Here is a 24,400-nt window from a genome sequence, read left to right on the forward strand (position 1 = left end):
GAATGCTGTCTGGGGGAAGATTATACATATGCATTTCTAAAGCATCAAATCCAGCTTCTCACGTTTATAGGCACTAAGAAACATTATGTAAGCTCCTAGTTCTGGGGCATGCACTACCAATGAGGGAAAGAAGGAACATTTTCGATGGTATTCGTCTCCAGGTCCCTAACCAGCGTCTAGGTGAAACAAGCACATGCTTAAGACTAAAAGGTCTACACAAAATCTAGCCATTTTGGTCCTAGAAGTCTTCCTGGTTTTGCATTTATCTACATGTAGCAGGTATATGGAAAGCTCCATTTGCTGACTAGACAGCCACCCCCACTTAGGCTATCCCTTAAGGTGGGTGTGGGCACAATTCAGGCTCGAAGGATCTACTCCACTTGTATCCCCCACCTTTAAATCAAGATCCATCAACCTGAGCCTGGTACAAAAGACTCTGAGCTCAGCGTAGGACCAGAACTGAACTGACCTTAGAGTCCTTCCACAAAAGAGATCCATGGTTTACTACTACCCTCCCCATTGGGTCACCACCCCATTTAATGCTTAATTTTTGTTACTGTTGATCAGCTAGGAACAAGAAAGCTTTGCTGATGTACCTCAAATTATCCAGAGATCTACCACTTGAGCCATAAGCCCTTCTCCATAGGCACCAAGCATTTGTTCCAAAACCAATGATGCTTTACTTGTCTATGGCCTTCCCTGCATTTCTGCTTTAAGCTGAAGACTTTGGCATTTGGCACTGTAATGGTAAACATTTAGATCAGACAAAGGCTCCTTGGTTTTACCAGAACTTAATGGCAATGCCACTCAGCTTCAGATAAAAGTTCCAGGTGCTAGTTTTCTATCCTGGCATGGAAGTTACCGGTACCTCACAAATGTCACAAGTCACTTCTTCATTCCTGTTCTGTGCTAATGCTGCAGATCGGTATGATTTTATTTAGCTTTAGCTTTCTTTAAAATATTTCCAGTGGGAAATAAAATAAAGAGTCCCTATTCTTTGGAAGTCAGGTAACCAAATTTATAATGTGTTTCCAACTTAACCTAATGCCAGAGCAACCATGTGTGATTAGCATTTCCTTGCATTAAGGTCATTCAGATAATTGAGGTTTTACTGTCTAGAAAAGGGAGAGATGCCAAGCCCTTCCTCTCTTTTAAAGAGATAAGAGTGCATTCGCTCACCATAATTGCAAGAGAAAAAATTCCCTTAACAGCTTGAAACACCAGTGTGAATGTTAAAAGCAACTTTTGAAAAATTCTATGTAAAATTAAATTTTCAAAGATTAAATATTCAAAATTCTTCATAGCTTTGGCTTCTTTAAACAGGATTACAACTATGCACGAGCCTCTGCATGTCTCTGTCACATAGACACAGATATTAACCCTGACAGAAGAGTTCTGCAGTAACTGGTAAACCTTTATGCAATTTTTTAAAGTTCAAGTGAACCATCAAATCCATTTGAAAGAAAAATAAGTAAAAGAAAAACAGTCTTTTGTTACCAAGCTATTGAGTATACAAGGCAATATAGTTCTTTCTAAGCATTTGCAGTAGCTGGGGAACAAGCATCTATTGTTTAAAAGTCTGTGTCATTCATTAATAGACCAGGCACTTTGAATTCTTTGGAGCACTCTCCATGCCTCACCACTAATAATAATAATAATAATAATAATAATAATAATAATAATAATAATAATATTTCAAAGCCATCACAAAAATTACTGAATTGCAAGTCAATTTTTCAAGAAGATACGCAAAAAGGAAGCACTAAGATATGCAAACAGTACAGAAGTCCTTTGTGTTCTTGTGAACATTTTTTTTGGTATGCTTTGCCTTTCATCTTCTTCAAACTTGAATACATTTGTGCCATCCTATATATGTTTACTCAGGAGAAAGCCTCTAAGTTCAACAGGGCTTACACCCAAGTAAGTGAGAGCACAGAATGGCACCTTTTGTTTTCTATATATACAACGCCAATTTAGCATAACACTCCATTCATAACAGCTGAATTATCCTGGTTTGCACCAGAAGGGATAGAGTTTTGAACTGAACCATTATTGTATCTGTATAGAAAAGAAGTGCCTTTATTGACTGATGCTGAGCCTTTTCCACAGTAATTGTGGTGGGACAGAGTTTTCAATATGTTCCCAGTTTAATGGGTGGGGGGTTGTGTAAATAGATACAGCATGATACCTCACTAACATGCACCCCAAAGATATCAGTCATTCATAATGGAAACAGAGAAGTAGCTATTCTTCATGTTGAATGACCTTAAGAGGAATGATTGAACCACTCAGTATTTTTGGGTCTTTTGTAGTGATTGATGTTAATCTTTTTTTCTTAAAGTCAGAGATGTGCACTGCAACATTCTAATGTGTACATAGCACAATTTGATGTGTTTTTTTAACGTATAGATAGGGTAGGAATGGGGGCAGGGTTTAAAGAAACAGTGAGTGATGTTTGGAATACTGGTAAACAATAGACTAATATAAAAAAGCAGCAAGATCTTTATATTACGCATTATTGCAAATACAATATGTTTACAAAAAAGCACTAAACAACTTGGTCTAATTGTGAAATCAAGGCAACCAGCTTGGCCCACTTATCTGGGCCAAGAAAAACATTTAACATACATTTTTTTAAATAAAAAAAACACCCAGTATCATAATCACAGCAGGTGTGGGGGGTTTAACACTTTCCTTTCCTGCTGCACTCCTGATGAAATAAAATTGGTTTCTCTGAAGCTACTATTTGCACCAGAAGGGTATCTTCCATTAGGCTAATGGGAGGAGGAAGGGTCCTCCCATGAAAAATGAAGTGATTTTCATCCGAATCACTGCAGGGGAGGAAAAACTCTTCCTCCTTGCTATGATAATGATGATGATGAGACCCCCCCCCAAAAAAAAATCTGAGCTGCTATTTGAATTATTAAAAAATCAGGCATCTGAAGTGTAAAGATACATTTAGCATCACTTCTACTTTGACCCTCAGTGGTAGGGTTTTTCCTTCCCCTTTATAATTTATACACTGCTTGATTGTTATAAAACCTGTAAGTGGTTTACAAGAAATATTAAAAATTGGTTACCAAGTTTTGATTTAAAACTTACTGCTACATGGGTGTGGCCAGGAGCCAGAGTTTAGGGCAAGTTTAGAGGCAGAGTCTGGCAAATTTCAGAGCACTGTACAAGGAGGTAGAAGGAGTAGCAAAAGCTGTCTGTTAATTCTGGTCTTGGCAGTTATGGTAGGCTTAGCTTGTCTGAGCATATCCAGAAAAGTGGGTGTCAGAGCAATTGCCACTTCCATGCTACTGTGTTTCTCTGTCACCTGCTTCCGATTCCCAACCTCTCTCAGTACAATATAGCCTATGAAGTGTGACCACAGAAGAACCGCACATGTCCCCTGCTGCAGTCTTGCATGAGCTGGCATGTAAAACAGCTTGCTGTTCATCTAGCTTAGTATGCGTGTAGGTGAAGCATGCACACTAATAATGTAAAGATCCCTCTGCAACTTTTCTTCTATTTTTTGGAAGCGATCTGCCAATATTTGCAGCATCTACACAAATAATTCTGGCGCCTTGCCCAGAGATCAAATGCGGATTCCACACCACACCCCCCCGCTTTTGGTTTTTTTCTTTCTGGTTGGCTACCCTACTTAATAGAAAAGATACTGTATTGTCAACAGTGTTGGAGGGTTATTCTGATTATTCATCAGCTTAATGAATGATAGCTGTGGTTGTTTTTTGTTTGTTTTTTGTTTTGTCAAACAAGGACATAAAGGTGGAAAATGAGAAATAACTTAAGTTAACCTAAGTCTTTACAGTACAATTAAATTTTGAATCTTTTGCCATTTCCTTTCCATGGCGTGTATTAGCTCTACAGCTGTATGAAATGAACAAGTTGAAAATGCTTGAGTGCAGCAGCGGGGGGGTTGGGGTAGCGGCAAAGGCTTTGCTCTGTTTTAAATAGAATCGTAGACACTGTGCTCATTTTATAATCAAATTCTAAAAGTATATCTGCACATCCCCAATTGTAAAAAACAGGGTAGTGAACATTGTTATCCATTTCCCCCCTCACAATAAAGCTGAATGGTAGGTTTGTGTGTAACTCTCCTCCCCATCAAAGAATCAGAAGAAACCTTCAAACCCCACCTTATTTAAAAATAAAAAAAACAGGAGGGGGGCATTGGTAAACACAAGGGGGATGCTTGAGGGCACCCTGCTTTTGGTAATGAAAACTGCATTAGGTCCTGAAAACAACAACAACATATTGCTTACATATATGTATGTATGTATGTATGTATGTATGTATGTCAGGCTAATGCTCAGAGACAAGATGAGAATTTCCTTGCTTATTATATAGCTCTACTTCCCTTTTTTTTTTAACCTCAGAGCTCCCTCTTCTGGCCTTACTTAGGCCTACCCTTCTATATTTAAAATTCAAATACATTTAAAGTTAACACACAAAGAAAGGTTTCTCTCTTTGATAAAAGCAGTCTGAAAAGCAATACTCTAAAGTACTGTAGTTATTATTCTATTGGCACCAACATGCTTTTAGAGAGGGGGAGAGGATAACAACATGAAGAGACTGGAAGCACTGCCAATATGAGATATAACAGGGAAGTGGACTCTGACTGGCTGCTTATAACAGTTCAAGAATGACCACTGTCTGGTTTCAGCAGTTTATTTTTAAGGAACTAGAGCAGGCTTCCTCAACCTTGGCTCTCCAGGTGTTTTTGGCCTACAACTCCCATAATCCCTAGCAAGCAGGACCAGTGGTCAGGGATGATGGGAATTGTAGTCTCAAAACATCTGGGGGGCTGAGGTTGAGGAAGCCTGAACTACAGACACACACTTTCATATCCAAGATATTATATTAGCTCCCTGAACAAGAAGGACATAAAAGCAAACTTTAAGTCAAGTCATTTTCGGATTTCCTAAGGAAATTTGGGCATCAGTATATTCTATGAAGAACCAAGAGTATCAGGTATGGTAATATTTGGTCAAGGGCAAGCAAGAGCATAATTTACTTTCTAACATATAGAAAACCAGGCATACTTAAAACGGGGGGTGGGGGGTGGGAGTTTCAACTTGGTTGGAAAGCAGTGATTATACATGAAGGGGGAAAGCCGGACTATTTGAAGTTTGGAAAAGAGGCATTAAGAGCAATTGAGTGAAGCCAGTGATAACATCACTCATCCAAGTTATGTCTTCCAATTCTTTATATTTAATGCATATTGAGATGGATTTGGGGCTGGTTCACACAGTGCCTCAACATGTTAGGCTGCACAAATTGCAGAGCATATGAGTGAGCCTTGGGCTTAAGCAATCTCCTCTTGAATGTGAAAATGGGGCCTACATGTCTAGGCTCAACTAAGGCATCTATTCACTGTTAAGAAGAAATGGATGCATAATGTTTACTGGACCTGGTATAAACATGAGTATGCGGAGGATATACTCATGTATGAGTATACATATGGCACTCAAATGTTATTGGAAATGTGGGAGGGCCTTTGTGAAGGAAATATGTGAACATACTTTCAGTACACAGAACAATGGAACTGCAGAATGTGTTCTTTAACTGAGTTTATTCTTCTAACTTTCTAAATTACTAGCTGCTCCTTTTCTTTAATAGACACACTGCTCTCAATACACTTTCACTCACATAATTTTTCCACTTACACACACATCTGTAATCCCTTCTTGGTTAAGTTCCCGCATTTATTCAAACTTTAAACTGTTGCCCTTTTAACATAACTATTTTGTCCTTTTATGGACCATTGTCTGCTGTGTATCCCTTTGGAACATGTTCCCTTCCACCCAATGCAATTCAGGCTGTTTTAGGTAAGCCCCCCCCCCCCCCCGTTTTTCTGTTACTCTCAACTGTCCTCCTGCTACCCAGATTCAAATGGAGGTGAATGAAATGCTCACTTTGAATGCATTCTCTTCAGCTTCCCTCATTGCAACTTTTGAGGCGAGATCATTTCCCACCTAATTTTACCAATGTAGCTAAAACCATAATTTTTCTTCATACTGCTGAGGTTCCTGTTGCCCCTCCCTGCTGTTCTCCTCCCTTAAAGCACTTTTCAGGTCCACCTCACAAAGCAGTTTACATAAAATTATAAAAACAGTAAGCATCAATCAAACAAAAAAGGCAACTGTTTTTGTTTTGAAGGTGCTTATCTACTTCTTTCCTGTTTCCCTCAGGGCAAGACTGTTCTATGTGGTGGCAGTTAGTAAAGGTAGGTAGAAGGGCAGCCCTAAGAGCTGCATGGTGGTAGCTCTCCAAAATGGCTCCTACATCCATATGGGACCCCACAGTTTACAAAAGGAGTCATAACAAACCTTGCGCTGACAAGGGTATTAGTTGTCTCTCATTGAATAGATAATGTGTTTGGGCAACACAGAGCTAGAATAACTCAATGAAGTGATTTAACAGAAGCCACATCTTCATGGCATGAAATATGAGAGGAAGAAATACATGACTCAACTAAAGCTAACGAGATAAGTCACCCATAAGGGAAATAAACAAGTTTGGGAAAACATTGTGCTCTATAATGATATTTTATAAAACCCAAAGCTAAAACGTGTTGTTATTAATGACAAACAGGATGTTTGTTTTTTGATATTTTGTAGTTTCATAAAGATATCACATACTTGAGGGAAAGGGATTCCTTACCTGCAAATCTCTGAAGATAAACAGAGTGTCCATCACAAAATGGTGTCTGTACACAGTGAAAAGAGTGTCACTGTTTTTGTTCTAAGGTTATAGGTCACAAAGGTTAATTCCTGTAAATATAGAAAGTTGTGTCAAGTGCACCCAGTACCTACAACAGTAGGGTCCAATTCGATACTAAGTCCATCCATCCATCCAAGCACATTGCTAGATTTTACTTACTGACAAAGACTGGGTTCAAATGAATGACAGCATCAGCTGCCAAATGTGATGAGTGGATCACATTCCATCCCAGTCCAGTATTTTTTCATTACTGGAAGCAGCCTGTTAAGAAGTCAACACAAAAGAAAAAGGGAACAGAATATCTCCAAAGAGAGGTAGAAAAACAAACAAACACATCATTGAGCTTAAACACTCAGTCGGTATTCTAGAATAACAGTAATTTCAAATCTTTTTTACATCCATCCCAGATGATGTGCTCTGCAGCTTAAGATAAGCTATGATAGAGGTTTGTTATCAAATTAAGATTTCAAAATATAAAAAGCACATGCCCTATTACAGAGCATTGACCCAAATTTCAATGTTTCCTCAACCCACATAGCATATGGGTTAGAAGGCCTAGGGAAACTGTGGGGTTATGGAGGCTAAGTTGGAATCAGGCGTAATATGTGTGACTGCAGAATATATAAACAAAAACAAAAACCCTCAGAGTCAGTTCAAGGTACCCAATATCATGTCACCAACTGCTGTGTGGGAACAGTCCTGATGTATGCAACAATACTGTCTTGTGAATTTATTATTGTTGTTTTCATTTTACTTGTAAGTCACCTTGGTTAGAATTTGCATCTTTAAAGACAAGATGTAAATAAACATTTGTGTACAGGTTATTAGTTAGGCCTATAACCAATTTCCAAGCTTCTCGTGCACAAGTTCATTTGTAAGTTTACCTCTTCTCTTAAACCAAACATTTTCAGAATATTTATTTGTATTCCTCCCCCTCCCCGAAGGAAATTCACAGAATATATTATTGAGGTATCTCAGCAGAGGCTAAATGGTCACCTATTACAAATGTTTTATTTATTCCCTCAGCAGGAGATTGGACTAACTGACCTTTGAGGTATAATCCAACTCTATGACTTGATTAGCCTTCTCAGGGTGTGTGGTAGTAAGCAAAATTTAACTAATCACTCCTTCTAATGATGAACTCTGTTGATGAGTACTAGCTACATGGGAGTCAAAATGGGTCCAAGAAGAAACAAAAGTGAGGTATCAGCATGGTGGGGGGGACGGGACACCAAGGTTTGCAGAAGTAAAAACAAAACTCTACGGAGGTGATCTTCCCCCACAAGCCTCAACTACCCCCCAGCATACTTGTGGATGTTTGGATGGCTCAGTGATTGGATGTTATAAGGCAGCTTCATATGCTCAAAAATCATTTTAGTTTCTAACACAGAAAAAGTATAACATGAACATGATAAAATGGACTGAAAACACAAAACGCAACTAGCATACACGTTTTCCTCACATCAGTGGCATTTGCAAAACAAAATAAAAAAGACTTGAAAACGTAACATATAACCAAATGTTATTTAATATTTTAAAAAGTAACACAATCCAAAATGGATATTTCACACAACACTACATAAACAACATGAACACAATATTACCATATGGAGGGACTTTCAAATATAGACTTACAAAAATCCCTGTCCTTTTTTTTCTTTTAAGTTATTATACTAAGCATGACAAGTTATCATCATTTACAATATGGTACACTGACACAATAAAAACCATGTCACAAATGTGCTGTTATAAATCAGTAACGTTAAGGGAAGACATTTCATGAACTGTATTATTTCATATGAAATACTATACAATATAAACAGAACATCCAGTTCGGATGACCTTTACAGCAACCAGAGACCAAGTAATTTTAAATTTTTTTTTCAGTGCAAACACATTTATACAAGGCAGTCTTGGTTGCAAAACTCCCTTCTAGCATACAGTAAGTCCCACTTGCATTTATTAACTCATTTAAACCTAAAGCAACAACCACATTCAGTCACTCACAGGTTACCTGCTGAATTATGATCCCTTTAAATCTAAGTCTCCTGTTCATACAGAAGTTAACATCTGTGCCAATTATTCAACGGGCCCTATCTTTCATGCTCACAGGTGGGTGTCTGATGTATTTTAAACTGTCTATAACCTCTAATCACAGTATTGTTGTGAATCATTATGGAATAGCATCAAGGAGTGTGTGTGAGAGAGTTTGTCAATGAGAAAAGAACAGTTTGCTTAATGTTTCTTAGGGTACTTTTATGATGCAGAACAACTCAAAGTGGAGGCACTCTGGTGAGTTTGTGTTTGTGCATCATATACTTGGCATGATAGGAGTCTGGCAGTTGCAGAATATGATACACAATGGCTCTATGATAAACTGTGACCTGGGAACCATCTCCCAACAGAAGTACTTTGCTTCTGCCACTGTTAGGTGGACCAAAACAACTTCTCTCATATCATTAACTATTCTTGTCCACTAACTGTATATGCTGCATAGGCTACTGTTATTTTAAACTTTTCTAAAGTGGTTAACACGGCCTCTGCCTCTCAGTCATATGATGCTGGAACTGTCACCGTATTTTCTATGAACTATGGGATACTTACAAATGCTTCCATCATAGTCCCACTTAGGCTGTGGCCATAGTATAGAACAAGCCATCTAACTCACCCCCAACAGAACAATGATGGACCAGCAGTCATGTATTGAGCCTATCAGGCACTTTAGATTTGAGCCCCATGTCCTTGCAGATCCAAGGCAGACTGTAATATTGTAAGCGACAGGCCTGCTGTACAACATACAGTGGTGCCCTGCAAGACGAATGCCTCGCAAGACGAAAAACTCGCTAGACGAAAGGGTTTTCTGTTTTTCGAGGTGCTTCGCAAGACGAATTTCCCTATGGGCTTGCTTCGCAAGACGAAAACGTCTTGCGAGTTTGCTTCCTTTTTCGTAAAACTGTTAATACCCGGGGAATCCGTGCTCCGCAAGACAAAAAAATCGCAAGACGAAGCAACTCGCGGAACGAATTAATTTCGTCTTGCGAGGCACCACTGTATTAGTTTAACAGATAATCAATCCCTCTCATGCTATATTTTGTGAATCCATGTCACAAAACACCTCTATGCACACACCCCGTTGGGCTGATCTGGGACCATTTTCATGACATGTTCTTAAAACTGAAATATTGAAACGAATTTAAAACACAGAGGCTTAAGTATTTTCTGCTAATTTCACATGAATGAAAGCGAAGGTGGAACTAGAATAAAAAAAACAGTGTTGTGGCTCCTTAAATACTAACAGCTGCTCTGTGGAATGTGCATGAAGTGGACTGTGGGCCACGAAAGCTGATGCCACAATACATTTATTAGTTTTTAAGGTACCAGAACACTCTTCACTTATGCTGCAAAAGACTAGCATGGCTGTGACATCTCATTATATTTTTATTTCATCCCATTGCCCAAACCCAGCAGAGAAAGCTCGAAAGACAGCTGCAAGAGAGGACAAACCTGCACTTAGCAACTGGTTTCTGTGTGTGCTCTCTCTCAAAGTGATACTGCGATGGTCACCTGTTAGGCAACGGAAAGTATGCCTTGATTGTCTAATGGGTAAAGAGGAGTATTACATTTTGGAAGCAGAGGGGTATAAATCAAATTAACTAGTTTGGGATGATTATCTGTAGGATTATAACTTAAAAGTGATTTATTTAAGTTAATGAAATTAGTTGGAAATATCCTATGGAGGAGCAGAGAGGAATATAAACTACAGCAGTCTGACCTCAGCAGTATTTACTGAACTCAGTGATTTCACATTTGGAAAAGGCTTGTTCAAAATAAGTATTATAGTATTTCTCTCGTGTGTAGTAATTTTAGTTCTTTTTCACTAGTGAGAATGGCTATGTTGCTGGAAGTTAAAATATTTTGGCACTGTAGTAAGGGCCACTTCAAGGCTCCAAAACGGTTTCTTTTCTTAGACAGCTTAAAAACTAACTTCGTAATGTTAACGCTGAACTTATTTTAAATATTAAACAAATGTTCATTGTTACTAGGCAGTCAAACAAGTAGAATGAGGGAAACCCTGTATTTGAGAGGGTTTGGAACCTGGCTACATTGACTTGGAAACAAGTCATTTGACTGCAATGGAGTTTATTTCTACTAGTTAAGTTTGCAAAATGCTTGAGATTTTCAGGAAAAAGTACAGTAGCAGTGCATTGCCAATCTTTTATGAACTGCTCTTTATAACAAAACTCCCCCCCACCCCCCGGAAAGTGGTGAGGGAAATAATTGCTACTTCTTCCAATTGACAAATATGGCTGGTGATTTACTGAAGGCAAGAATGCTTTTAAACCACACAGCTATTTATGCTAACCTGCCTATTACAATCAGGACTATATTTATTCTGTGTGTCCATGACAGTACCACACATGTGTGTACTGGAATCTGGGTCCTGCACGAGAGTCAGCATCCCACGAATCTCTACAAACAGAGGCTCAAAAATATACAAGGGGAAATCTAAAATTTTTTAGAATGGCTCTGCACACGACTACCAGTGGTTGGGATGTTTGTGGCTTCAATCCTATGTGTGTTTCCCTCCCTCTCCTTCTTCTATAGGTAGCTGATGCAGGGAAAACATATTTATTTCTCAGGAGATGGCTCTTCTTGGTACAGAATCTGGATTACTTTGCTGTAGAATTGGGTGGTTTTTTTTTCAGGTACAGAACATTCACAGCCCTGACTACAATAAAGCCAGTATTTTTTAACTAGTTAAAAGGTTCTAACAATACGCTCCTCCAATCTTGTTTTGTATTTCTGTGTGAGTGATAATGGCATGGATTTAGCTGAATAACACCCTAAAAATATACCTAACACATTTATAGAGAAATCATAGCCTTGAAGGGCAGCTGTCATTCAATGCGCTTATTTTTGTCACCCCCACCCTCGCAAAGGATGCTTCTGAAGATACTTTCTTAACTGTTCCTCGCTCTTTTTACTGTATGTTTAAAGGAAAAACACTCCTACGGCTTATTTGGTGGTTCTGTTATTATTAACACTAATATCAGGATCTCAGACTATTTATTTCATTGTGAAAAATATTGGGCTCTATAGTATTCAACCCCCAAGATGTGCATGATTGAGAAAACTGAGAGCGTATTACGCCAGTGGCCCACTTGGGAGGCAGATAATGCAAAGATTTAAGCTAAACTCTGGCATGATATGTTGCCATAAATGAAGGCAGAATAGGGCCCAAAGAGTTTAAATGGAGGCAGTAAAATACCCGGTGTGTCTTCTGCTAAGCCCCAAACTGCCAATCATATTCCATATACTGTATATATTTAACAGGCTTCTAAAGTACAAGCAACACTAGACTTTCTACCAGGTAGAAACTTCAGCAGAAATGGAAAGACAAAGGACAAATTTGAGCCCCCCTCCCCTTTGTTTATCTAAACGATTCTATGACCCTTGTATAAAATCTTGTACTACTAAAGCCAAAAGCCAATTGAATACAGTAACAGGAAATCATGGCAATGAAAAATGACTTCATATGCAAGCACCGACACACAAGAGAACGTCATGGCCTATTTCTTCATAAAGTTTTAAACGTCGCTCTTAACAATACCCTTTTAAAAAAAAGACATGTTGCTGCATTTCATCAAATTCATGGAGGTAGTTATATGTGTAAAAAAGAATTTTACCATAAAAGTAACATGTTGTATTATAATAATACATATCAAGTGTGCAAAATGCCGACAGATTTGTGTTGACCCTTTAAAGTTGAACACAACATAGAGATTCAACGCATTCTGGTTCTGTAAACCTTTAAGTTGATACATTAGAAGGATGATAGATGATCAACCATGATCATGATTTCATCACAGGATAACAGTGACAAAAACACTCAAGCTCCACTCCTGTGAGTATATGTCGATAATCTCAAAATGGACTTTCTTTATATTTCTTTTTGAAAAGAATGCACATTAAGAATGTTTCTTTATGTAAGTTTCATTTATATAACATGTTCCGAGAGTCACTTTAACGCTAATAAAATGCCACAAACATATTATTGGCCAATAGCCATGCCAATATTAACAGGACCTTTTAAAAGCTCGTCTTTGGGGACCTTTAAATGCCAGCCAAGGGAGAATTTATTGTTAAAACACTGGAATGATGTCTTTTGTATAACTGCTTAATGTATCCATTTCAATAATCTTAACTAATGGAAGCATATTTCCCATACATGGTAATATCTTCCTCATTCACATTTTTATACAACATTTTAATTTTTACTTTCAGTTATGAATTCTGATATCATTCCAGCAATTGTAGTGAATTGATGCATACTATAAATATCAGAGCATATCTCCAAAAAACCACCCCACACATTGCTACTGTATAGTGTTATAGCAATTTCCTGCCCAAAACCTAATAACTCTGGAATCTGCATGTATTAAATATTCCCAGAGTTACCTATGTAAGGAATGAGATTTGTCAGGCAATGCATTTCTAGGTTATTATACCATAGCTTCAAAGGTATTTATAAGGCAGGAGGCCAAGTAACTAACCAACCAAGCAGCATAATAATCTCCATTATATGCACTGAGCCATCTCACTACTTGTAGCAAATAGAATGTATACATGATAATAAAGCAAGTATCTAGGCCTGATCCTTCACTGGTTGTTCCAGATAGCAGGGCTACAACTCAAAGCTTCACAGGACCCAGAAGGCTCAGTGTGCACAATGGGATTTCATGTATGGAGCATTTCCTAACACTAAAGTTAAAGGAAGAGCTCCAGTTTGTTCAATACTAAACACACATCTGAGTCCCTGCATATGTACCAGGGTGCCCTGGATTTGCAATGGACTGATTTACCCTGGTGTAAACTGAAACCAATTGTGCCCAGTGTTTGTAAAGCTATTTAATAAGCACCTGAAAGCTGTTTAAAACTGTTTAAGGTAAGAGTGCACTTTCAGAAGACAACACAGAACATAAGTGAAGCTTGAACAGGTTATACAAATCATCACCAGTACCTGATGAAAATACCGTCTTTAATGGTATGCTTGGTTATATCACCTGGGTATCAACAAAAGACAGATAAGTGTAAATGTTAATCCATACAACAATTTACACTGCTTCTGATCTTTCTTATTGTATTTTATTATTCTACTTGTACCACCATTATGATTGTTTGAAAACAAAATTTATGCAGTACTGGGTTGCATAAATAACAGACAGCAGAATTTGGCCCTTTATGCTTTTCAAGTTTACTCTTGAAATTGCAGGTCTCTCTAAACATTAATCTAGAATACTTTTCTTAAAAAATAGATTACTTTGGATTAGCAATTTCAGGACATACACATTAGATATAATAAACCTGTGGATACAGAACTTCTGCTATCAACTTTGTGAGACTCACAAAAGAGGTAACGCGATGTCTTTTATTGAACTAACCTTTGTTGATGAAAAACTTAGCAAGCTTTTGAGTACATCAATGAATATCTCATTTTCTCAGATCAAACAAATAATTTCTCTCTTCATCAGCGATCCACCTGGACACATTTAAAACTCATGATTATTTTTAAACTAAGTATTTCCATACAATGTTTACTCACAAAGAAATGTAATTCAATAAAAGGCCTGAAGTTTATTAGTCTCTAAATCTTTTCTCTACAGTGTATGCTAGTTTCAATAGCCTAATTTAGGCACTCTAAAAGCTACATAAAATAAAAATATAATATGTCCTTCCATAGAAAGAAATCAACCCTTCAGGCCATAATTCATCATTTGTATCACAAAGAACTTTCTTCTTCTTCTTCTTCTTCTTCTTCTTCTTCTTCTTCTTCTTCTTCTTCTTCTTCTTCTTCTTCCAAATTACTTTGATAATAATAATCATATTAATAATTTGGGGTAACAACTGGAGTGACACATTAAAAAAGTGATCACTTTACTTGCCTTTTATATTTTTAAAAACAAAAAACACCTGTTACCTCTTCTATCACTTAGTGATGTGCCTCAATCAAAGTTAGGTTTCTCCTTCCTCACCTTCAATTTAAAGTCTTATATCCCTGCTTTCAACTAGGGGAAATTAAGAAATAAGTTTTAGGGAAACATCTCATACTTTAAAAAAATCAAAGTAAAAATAGATAACATCTCCATTATTTCCCACCTCTTCCCAAAAACACGACCTCTTTTGACTTACTTTTGCTATGGATTCTTGCAAGATCATGTCATGAAGACTCACAGTGAAAATGACAGATGTATAAATAATTCACAGGTAGAGCTGAGGTCTTTCCTAGACTCATTTCGCATTGTTTTCCCTCAAGGTGACCCTTAGCTGTTTACTTTCAACAAAGGCTCAGTTTATAAAGGAAAAGAACCATCTCTGTGGCAAATAGTTTAACCAGTGGTAGGGGGCATCACATATCTGTGGCATTTTAAAATGAAGTTGGCAACTGCATGACATTGAAAATGCAGATTACACTTACAGTGTCTAGACTTTCATATATGTGCTCAGTTACGATTAAGTGAAGCAAAAGTGTACATATTATCCCTACTGCTATTCTCTTGCTACAGAGCCGCAAAATGTGAAAAGCAATACCTTGAAATAAAGATTTCTTTGTTGTCCCTAGCCTATGTAGCAACACAGTTTAGGTAGACACAAAAACTGTGCGGTTGAGATGCCTGGTTTTCCCCCCCTCCAAAAGACGTAAACATCAGTCCCAGCGTCGTAAACTTTGCTGTATAGGATGAGACAGAAGATCTGAGGCAGAAGCACTATCAAACACTTGTAACAGAAGCTTGCAGGCAATTAGCAGGTTTCTGCAGTTTTTCAGTTTCGCTTGTTGGCGGGTCAGCAGTTGCGCGGAAGCTGAACACTGGACCTGCACCACCATGTGCAGGACTGAGAGCTGGGTTCTGGCGCCTGTTGCTTTCAACAATGCTTGACGTGTTGGAAGCTAAGCTCTCACGAGTACTAGAGAGAGAAGGGGGGGGAAACAAACACACATATAACAGTTGTACATATATCCGTCTACTTGCCTGCAAGAAAAGGTAACACAGAAGGTTATATAAAGAAATTCCTACTTTTGCATTTTAACAGTAAGCCAAGGACCCTAGTTTAATAAACCATACTGTGCACAAGCCCAATCACTCCTACTTCTCTCTTGCCTTGACATCAGTGGGTAAAAAAGAACAGCTTAGTGTGATGTCCGATTATGGTTTGTTTCCTTCTTAAAAAAACCAGGATCTCTAGCCAGACTCCAGCCAAGTTTGTTGTTGACTGACAAACCAAAATTCTGGGTTCAGATGCTTCCACATCACAGAAAGTCAAATTATAGCTTATCAGAGCTGTGTAAACATGCAGACTCCTGGAGAAGAGCTCACAGTTGCTTTTCGCATCCTCTGTCTTTTTAACTCTTGTGATGTGCTAAGCCAAGCCATGTTATGAACTCTGAACTCATGATCAAAATTCTTCAACACTGAATATTAGTATATGTTATAATTAATAATTTCAATACTTTACGCAAGATTTAATAAGTCCTTAATACTGAGCCCATGTCAAGGTGCAGATATTGTCAATTGTTGTTCAAGTGAAGCAAACAATATATCCCTATTGCAGGTGAAATGTAGCACCTTTCCATTCCAGACTGGTGCACTCAAGAACAGGGTTGCCCTGGACCAGACGTGTGGCTGCATGACTGAACTAAGATATAAGATTTACTGCTGTATCACAGGCTCCACTGAGCACAGGCACTTACTGCTCCTTATGTAGCATACAGGACATTTCAGGATAAATCTGAAAAGCCTTTAAAAATAATTTCTAATATATATCATGCTGTCAGCATGACACCTTTTCCATAATTTTATCATGCAACCATGGCAAAAGACTGACCTTATCCTTGCCTAAAATATGTGTGGGCCTAGGCATGTTACCAATATTCCTTTGTATATCAAAAACATCGTCTGTAGTAGACAGCAGGTAGTAACTACAGGTACAGCAAGTGATGCTTGGCACTCCCAGGGCGGGGGCAAAGAAAAATGATGTGCATGCATGAACCTACAAGACAATTGTAGTAAGTTTGCTTCTGAATTTCTTTACTTTTCCCTTCTGTTACCCTCCCTTTTTTCCTTCTGTGTAAAGCAACATTCACTTTTGTCAGTTATAGTTAAGTATCATTCATGTTTATGTTAAGAATAGCAGTGGCTCTTTTCTTTTTCATAGTGTGAAGAAAAAGCTGTGAGTGGAGGGACTCCCTCTTCCCATCCTCTAGACCCCCCTGGGGAACCCAACAAATCTGCTGTACCTAGAAATTGGTGTAGAGAGTGCAGCTCAATGGGACACCGCTGTGTGCAGCCTGAGGAAGTGGGCCTTGGGCCTGCCCATAAAAAGCAAGTCTAGAGTGAAAGATTAGGGTGCTATTTCCATGAGCTCTTCTTGTTGTGGGTGAATTGAGTGTTTGTTTAGACCCTGGGTGAGAACCCAGACGCTGAGAGGAAGGGTGAGTTAAAAGGCAAATGAACTGATATTGATTTATATACAGTGGAACCTTGGTTCCCAAATGGCTTAGATGACAAAGAAATCAGCTCCCGAACGCTGAAAACCCGGAAGCAAGTGTTCCGGTTTCCGAACGTTTTTCGGAAGCCGGGCATCCAATGCAGCTGTCGGCTATTGTTTCCAGGGCACCTGTGCCAATCAGAAGCCGTGTCTTGATTCCCGAACATTTCAGGAGTCAAATGGACTTCCGGAATGGATTAAGTTCGAGAACCAAGGTTCCACTGTATGTATATATTTGCATTAATGTAACATTTTTGTACGTAACTGTGTATTTTTGAAATATTTTAAGTTGTCTGTTGTTGCTTCAGTTTTCTGCATGCCACCTAAGAGATATTTTTAGTATATTAAGCAGCATAGAAATTAAATAATCAAACTAATCAATTCCTACCTCAATTCCAAGTTCATATTAGGCCATTAATATCTCCTATGAAGCCATATTGTTCAGCCGATGGTAAATCTTTCCCAGATAACCCAATTGCTCTGCCACAAATAGACCGTTATAGCCAGCCAATTCCTGAAATGCCATCATTCTGCAGTGGCATTTCAACTAGAGAGTGATCATGGTGGAAATATCACATCGGTAATAAAACCGTAAGAATGAACACCCAAGGCACACTTCTCAATGAATATATAGGGGAGATATGGCATTATGGACTATTGGTAGGAGCTCACAGTACCATCACCACCAAATGTTGCTGAACAGAGTTGTTGATTGTAGAACTCTAAAAAAAATTTATACCTCACTTAATTTCCAAATAAACTCAAAGAACAAAATATATAAAATCCCCAGTAAAATAAATACTGGTGTAATGTAAAAATAAATAACAAGAATAGCAAGAATTAAAATCCCACTAAAATTAAGACAAAGATAAACCAGCAAAGAGAGAACAATCTTTTAAATTAATTAATATTTTTACCAGCCACAAATACAATATAGTGTGGACCTAACACATCTAAGCTGGCATTCGACATGTGTTGCACAGGAGAGAAAAGGCCCAAATCGTATTTAATGCTAGTCCTGCTTCCTGGGATTGAAGGATGTAGAGTAGGGCTTCGCATAAATGACTGGCAATGTCGGGAAGAAATGAGCAGAAAAAGGCAGTTCTCAAGGTAATCAGTGCCCAAAAGGTCAACACCAGCACCTTGAATGGGGCCAGAAACACACCAGTAAACAGTGTACAGATCATACAAAACTGGCATGACAGAATCAAAATATCGAGCACCTGTCAGCAACCTGGCTACAGCATTTTGCAGCAGTTGCAGTTTCAGAACACTTTTCAAGGGTAACCAACCGCATGTAGAGCACTTTATTAATTACCAGCAGCAATGTTATTGTTATTGCCATTGGCCTTAACAATTTTCATATAAAATTTCTCAAACACAAACTTCAAGGAAGTAAAAAAAGTTATATATATATATTTAACCCAATACATTAATATTACAAATTAAATTAAAGGTATTTGCTATCTTCTCCTTAGATATCTTCCACACCAGCTGTTTTGATCCTTTCCACTTCTTTCTCTCAAAGTTAAAACATATAGCATGTTATAAGGGTCACAAAAGGCTGTAACACCCAGCTTGGTTGTTCCCTGTGAATTACCTTCTTATATTACCTCAAGCCAATGTAATAATCACTCACTGAAAGGGAGTGAAATATAAAAATCTAAAAAACCATGTGGTAGCAACCTGGAAGATTGGAAGGAAGTAGAGAAAACATGCTTATTCCTCCCTTCCATCCCAGTTCCTTGACAATATTAGCCTAGATGTTCTAGATGGACAGATGGGTTCATGTCCTAGGCCAACTGTCCATTCTTTCAAAATAGGAACAAATTATGTTTACTTTTGAGTGAATGCAATATAGCTTTTTATATGAAGAAACTGCTTAAGTAACAGATAAAAAAATGTTAAGATGCACCAGTAGTGTAAATACAGTGGTACCTCAGTTGTTGAATGTAATCCGTTCTGGAAGACTGTTCGACATCCGAAATGTTCGACAACTAGGCACAAAGGGCTGGCTGCCAAGTCAATGGAGAAAATGGGGGGGGGGGGGAGCGCAGTGGAAGCCATTTGACATCCGAAGTGCATTCGAAAATGGAAGCAATTACTTCCAGGTTTTCGGTGTTCGAAAATCAAAATGTTCAGCTTCCAAGGCACTCGAAAACTGAGGTACCACTGTATTTTCTGGTTTTCGTCTGCAGCAAAATTAGATTGTAACTTTTGTTAATTGCTGGTGCTAATTGCTCATAAAATGTATATGAAACTATACAAATGGATAGTTAACTACAGTGCTATATGGAGGGAAATGTAGAAAACTGCAGAAGAAATTTAAATCCACATACATATATGTAGTTCTTCCAGAGGTATTAATCTGAACTGTCTCAATTCAGGTGTTTCTCCAAATCCTGGTTTTTTTCCTCTGAAGCTTCTCTTTCAGTTACCTGCTTAGCTGTGTGACTTGTGAACTGGCAAGATAGGCCTGTTCTCCAATCCAGCATCAGAAATCCACTTCAAGCCATGGTTTCCAATCCTGGTTTTGAGGGCACTTACTAACCATAGTTTGCTGATTTTGTTGTTACAGTAAATTATGGATTATATTTAAGAGCAAGGAATGCACTCTGTCTAATCCATGGAAAATAATCTGAAGAGAACCTTAGTCATTAACAGACTAAAACCCCTGTCCCACACATACAGAGGGAAAGTGCAAAGAATTCCACCCCAACCGTTACTTTGAAAATCCTGTTGCGTGGCATTTTGCAGGGTAGTAATGCACGGAGATTTGGAAAACACTCACTAAGTTCTTCCCTGAGCCAGTGAAGAATAAATAAAATAAAAAGAAGGGGTGAAAAAGGTTCTGTCTATGAGAGAAGCAATACAGGAAACTGCCTGATATTGAGTTGGAATACTGAACCATCTGTGACAGTTTTGCTGACACTGACTGGCAGTGGCTATCCAGGGTTTCAGACAGGAGATGCTCCCAGCTCAACCTGGAGATGCTAAGGACTGAACCTAAGATCTTCTGCCTGCGAGGTAAATGCTCTCCCTCTGAGCTACAGAGGCAGAGAGATTAGATTACAGAACCTGCAGGACAGAAACAAAAGCCTGCCTTTTACATTCATAATGATATGAATAGCATGTCCATAAAACTGACATTTTTTAAAAAAAGCCTTGGTTGAAATAGTCAAATAAAATTGCACCTCCACACACACCCTGGAAAAGGCAGCCATCACCAGACAGAAAGCTTTGCTTCTTTTCCTCAGGCCTTGTGCAACAGTATAAGATGCAGGTAGTTTGATAGAAGCAATTTACTTTTAACAAAACACGTGCAATAATACCATCCTCGTCTTTGTCTGGTCTCCAAGAGCTACAAACCCAGTAGAAAATAGGGCAATTTGAGAAACAACAACAGAGCTCTGTGGGAGCTGACCAGAAAACAAAGACAACAGCAAGGTCTACAGAAGCTCAGAGAAACCCGTAATTAGAGCCTCCGGCACAGGAATCGAACCTTCTAGGCACAGGCTCCCTGAGTTAACAGCAAGAAGCAGCTGTGAGGAAAGCAAGCTCTCTTTCCAGAGCCAAAGAGCACCAAGATCAAGCTAACAGTGCTATTTCATGCATGACAAATCTCCGACAGAAGATCATTTCCACGTAGGAAAAATGTCACAGCCTACAGTCTGATCACCAGATCTGACTATCTGTACAACTTCTTGCCTTAGATTAAGAAACAGTGTGGGAGGAACCTGATCTTGTTGAGATCATGCTCTCTTTTCCTCCTGCTCTCTGGCCTCAGAGGACACAAGTCTAGTCTAGCACTGCTAGAGGAAGCAACTGTGGGCTCCACAGGCATTCTTCCCAATGAGTTGTCCTTCCAACATTGGTTGCTCACTACTTTCGTCTTCATTTCAGGATAACTGATAATATAAAGACTATTGCAATCATTACCAGAAGTGTGCAGAGACTGGTAGGGTTCACTATTCATTGCAATAAAACAAAGAATTACTTGACTCTGCAATCCTATAGGATCCCTTCTATGCTCGAGTGTATAAACCTAGGCAGATAATCCATATAGGCAAGAATTTCACCACACAGCTGCACCATGTTTGAGTATCTGTATCACATCCATTTTTGCCAAAGCTTAAGGAAAAGTATAAGCAGAGCTTGGCTCTGTTGGGTTCATGCTCTCCCTTTTCGGCTGATAAAAGCTTCCTTTACCACTTGACGGTACGGTGACGGAGTTCATTCAGAAAGAGTTTGGTTAACTTTGTGAGCTTAAAGGTTGATTATTTAGCAGAATAATACTGACCTAGTCATCCTCTGAAATAATCACAATTATCCCCAGTTGTGTAAACAACCTCACAAATGTCTGGTGGCTGCCGGACTTGGGAAGAGTAACCAACCAGCCAGCATAAAGTTAGCAAAGAAAACCTGCTATAAAATGCTATCATTGAATAATAGCCCAGCCTCGTAATACTTAATGCGTATGTAGGACATGATAATTTAAGATTAAAATATTACAGGTTTTGGTAAATGAATGTTAAGATCTTACCGTGGCGAATTGAACCCACTATCAACGGTGATGCTGCTGCTGTCCATGCTGTCCAGTCTTGCTGAATGTGTGGCTCTCTGGTTGTTGCTGTTTTCCGTTTCCTTTGGAGCAAGGAGAGTCAGATTCTTCTCAAACTTCCTTTGCAGGTCTCTTTCTTTTTCCCGCTCAAGAAGCCACTGCATAGTGCCCACATCATCCCGGTTCTTTTCTTCTTCAGCGTTCTTATTGGTCCCTTCATCAGAATCGTCATCATCTGATACGTTGTAATAGTCAAAGGATGCCTCTTGGTTTCCGGCTGTTTCTTGCTGTCTCTGTGAAACAGGTATGACTTGTGTTACTGAGGTCACCATAGCTTGCTCGAGTTTGTCACATCTGCCTGGCAATGCATCAGAAGGTGTCTTTTGATGAGGTTTTAGTAGTGGCACACTAGGCTTGTGAAAACTGTTCACAGAGAGAGTACTGTGGAGAGGCTTAAAAAGTGTGTCTTTACTAAATATTTCTTTCCTCTTATCAAGGCTACTAGATTCCGTGTTGTGGTGTTGAACCAGTCGGCCATTTGCAATCACTTCGGGGGTTTGGCTAGTTGCAACTGGTCCACCGCTGCTGTTTGGCCCTTTAGGTGACTCCTCTTTGTGCACCCCAGGCTCTCTGGCTATGTGCTGAGACTGCCTCTCAGAAGGAGACACTTTTTTAACGCTTTCTGTCAAAATCACTGTGTCGTGGTCTTCTTTATTTTTCCCCAAAGGTGAAGGAGCAGTAAGTACAGTTTCACTAGAAGTGTTACACTGAAAATAATCATCAATTGCTGATTTCGTTGTACAGGAGTTGAGCTCATTATACGGGGGCAAATTCTCGGCTGGCTTGCTTTGTTCCAAGAGGCTACAGGAAATGGGAGTTTCTGCATTGCCACCAGTCTTTTCAGGTTTAACTACTTCTTTGTAGTTTGCAGATGACATAAGAGCCCTTTGATGACTGAGTGATTGAGAAGGCCTTAAGGTGCTATCGTCAATGTACGTTTGGCTGGTTGTTTGGTCATCTTGACTGCAAGCTTCAGCTATGTCTTCAGGTGTACCTAAAGAAGGAGCACCCAGAGGTCCTTTGGAGTTATCCATCGATCGAGACCGCTCCTTGGCTTTATTAGACCTCTCATTCCTTGATCTTCGGTCCTGCGTATGGCTGTGGCTTCGATGGACCTTAGAATGGGAGCTTCCCCTTGAAGGTTCAGGAAAAGGCATTTCAGTTCTCCTTTTGGCTAGTTCACCAGATACATCCCATTCAGGTGTCATAGGAAAGTGAGATTCAAGAACGTTAGGGCTGCTATGCATAATGAAATTGTCCCTCTTGTGTTCTATTATGAAACAGCCTTCGCGTGGGGACCTTGTGAGGGGATCATAGAAATCATACTCTCTTTCACCCGGAACGTCCAAATGGGAGCCCTCTGAAGGATCCCCTTTAGAGACCCGAGTTTTGCTATGTGACCGAGATTTCCCATGAGACTTCCTATGACTTCTACTCTTTTTGCTTCTCCCACTATGGTGAGCTGAAGATCCAGCTTTGCTTCGTTGAGCTTTTTCTTCTTCAAGTTTCTTCATTAGTGCAGTGTGCCTCATGACATTTTCCACAGTTAGATCTGGGTTAATACGCCTAATAATCTCCATCTCTACCTCCCTAGGTATAGTGGTAGGGGTATCTTCATCCCTCAAAGGCCATTCTTCTGGAGGAAACTGGGCAGAAAAGTTGGCCAGCTGTTTTGTCTTGTCCTTTTTGAAGCTTAGTCGAAACAATTTTAGCCCAAATTTCTTAGACTGCTTTTCTCCATCCTTAGGCTTTGTAAGTGTCTCTGTTTTATACGAAAAATTTACAGTACTTTTACTTTTTTCAGTGGGTGGCACCTGGCACATGGAAGGGGGGCAGTAGGAGTCCTTGCAGTCTTTTGCCGATTTCCTCTGCAGAGTGGAGGCATGCATGCTGTGCATGTCTTCTCTACAACAATGGCAGGAGTCGCAGTGGTTTTTGGGTAATGTCCGGTCTCTGACGCAGCCCGAGGTGGAAGGCGTTATAGTTCCTTGCTGTGGAGAGGTACACTGAGACCTGTCAGGTATCCTCTCATCCAGATGGTACCATTTACTGTTAGTTCTAATAAGGGATGGTGTTATAAAATAAGTCTGTGGGGTCACAATGAAGTAGCCATCTGGTGTTGGGTATATTTTTCTCTCCCGTACCAGCATGTTTAAGGTATGACGAAGGATTTCTGGACTTGGCGTTGGAACACCTGAAAACAACAGCAAAATGTATTTATGAGTTCCTTTTAACCCTTCCCAAAGTATGCAGATCCTTGATATGATAGTTTCTGCTGAGCAAGCAAAACTTGGTCAAGCATCCTCCAGCATGTTTGCTTTTAACCTATCTCTTGCACTTGAGGTCTCTAAATTATTAACTAAAAAGGGAAAGCACTAGCAGAATGTGAAAAAATCCCCTTATTTATTTTCAAAGTGTTGGCAAACCTTAAGGTTCAAAGTTACACCTCCACACCAAGCCCCAAACTAAAAATCTTTATTAAATATTGTGGATTCTTCTCTCACA

At 39.1% G+C, this 24,400-nt stretch overlaps 1 protein-coding gene across 7 annotated transcripts in view; it reads right to left on the bottom strand.

Annotated features, from left to right (window-relative positions):
* Positions 1–9,984: 9,984 nt before the first annotated feature.
* STOX2 (storkhead box 2) overlaps positions 9,985–24,400 on the bottom strand; it is a 128,125-nt gene continuing 113,709 nt past the window's right edge. For 4 of the 7 annotated variants that reach the window (XM_081875689.1, XM_081875692.1, XM_081875690.1 and 1 more), the window contains exons 3-4: positions 21,818–24,089; positions 9,985–15,693 (exon numbers count right to left, since the gene is read on the bottom strand). In XM_081875689.1, coding sequence (XP_081731815.1) covers positions 15,498–15,693; positions 21,818–24,089 — 2,468 coding nt within the window. In that variant the 3' untranslated portion in view covers positions 9,985–15,497. The remainder of the gene's footprint in view (positions 15,694–21,817; positions 24,090–24,400) is intronic. The other 3 variants (XR_014160032.1, XR_014160033.1, XR_014160034.1) reach the window with 3 other exon arrangements.

Source organism: Podarcis erhardii (assembly GCF_964252035.2).
Source record: "Podarcis erhardii genome assembly, chromosome: 9".
NCBI lineage: Eukaryota > Metazoa > Chordata > Lepidosauria > Squamata > Lacertidae > Podarcis > Podarcis erhardii.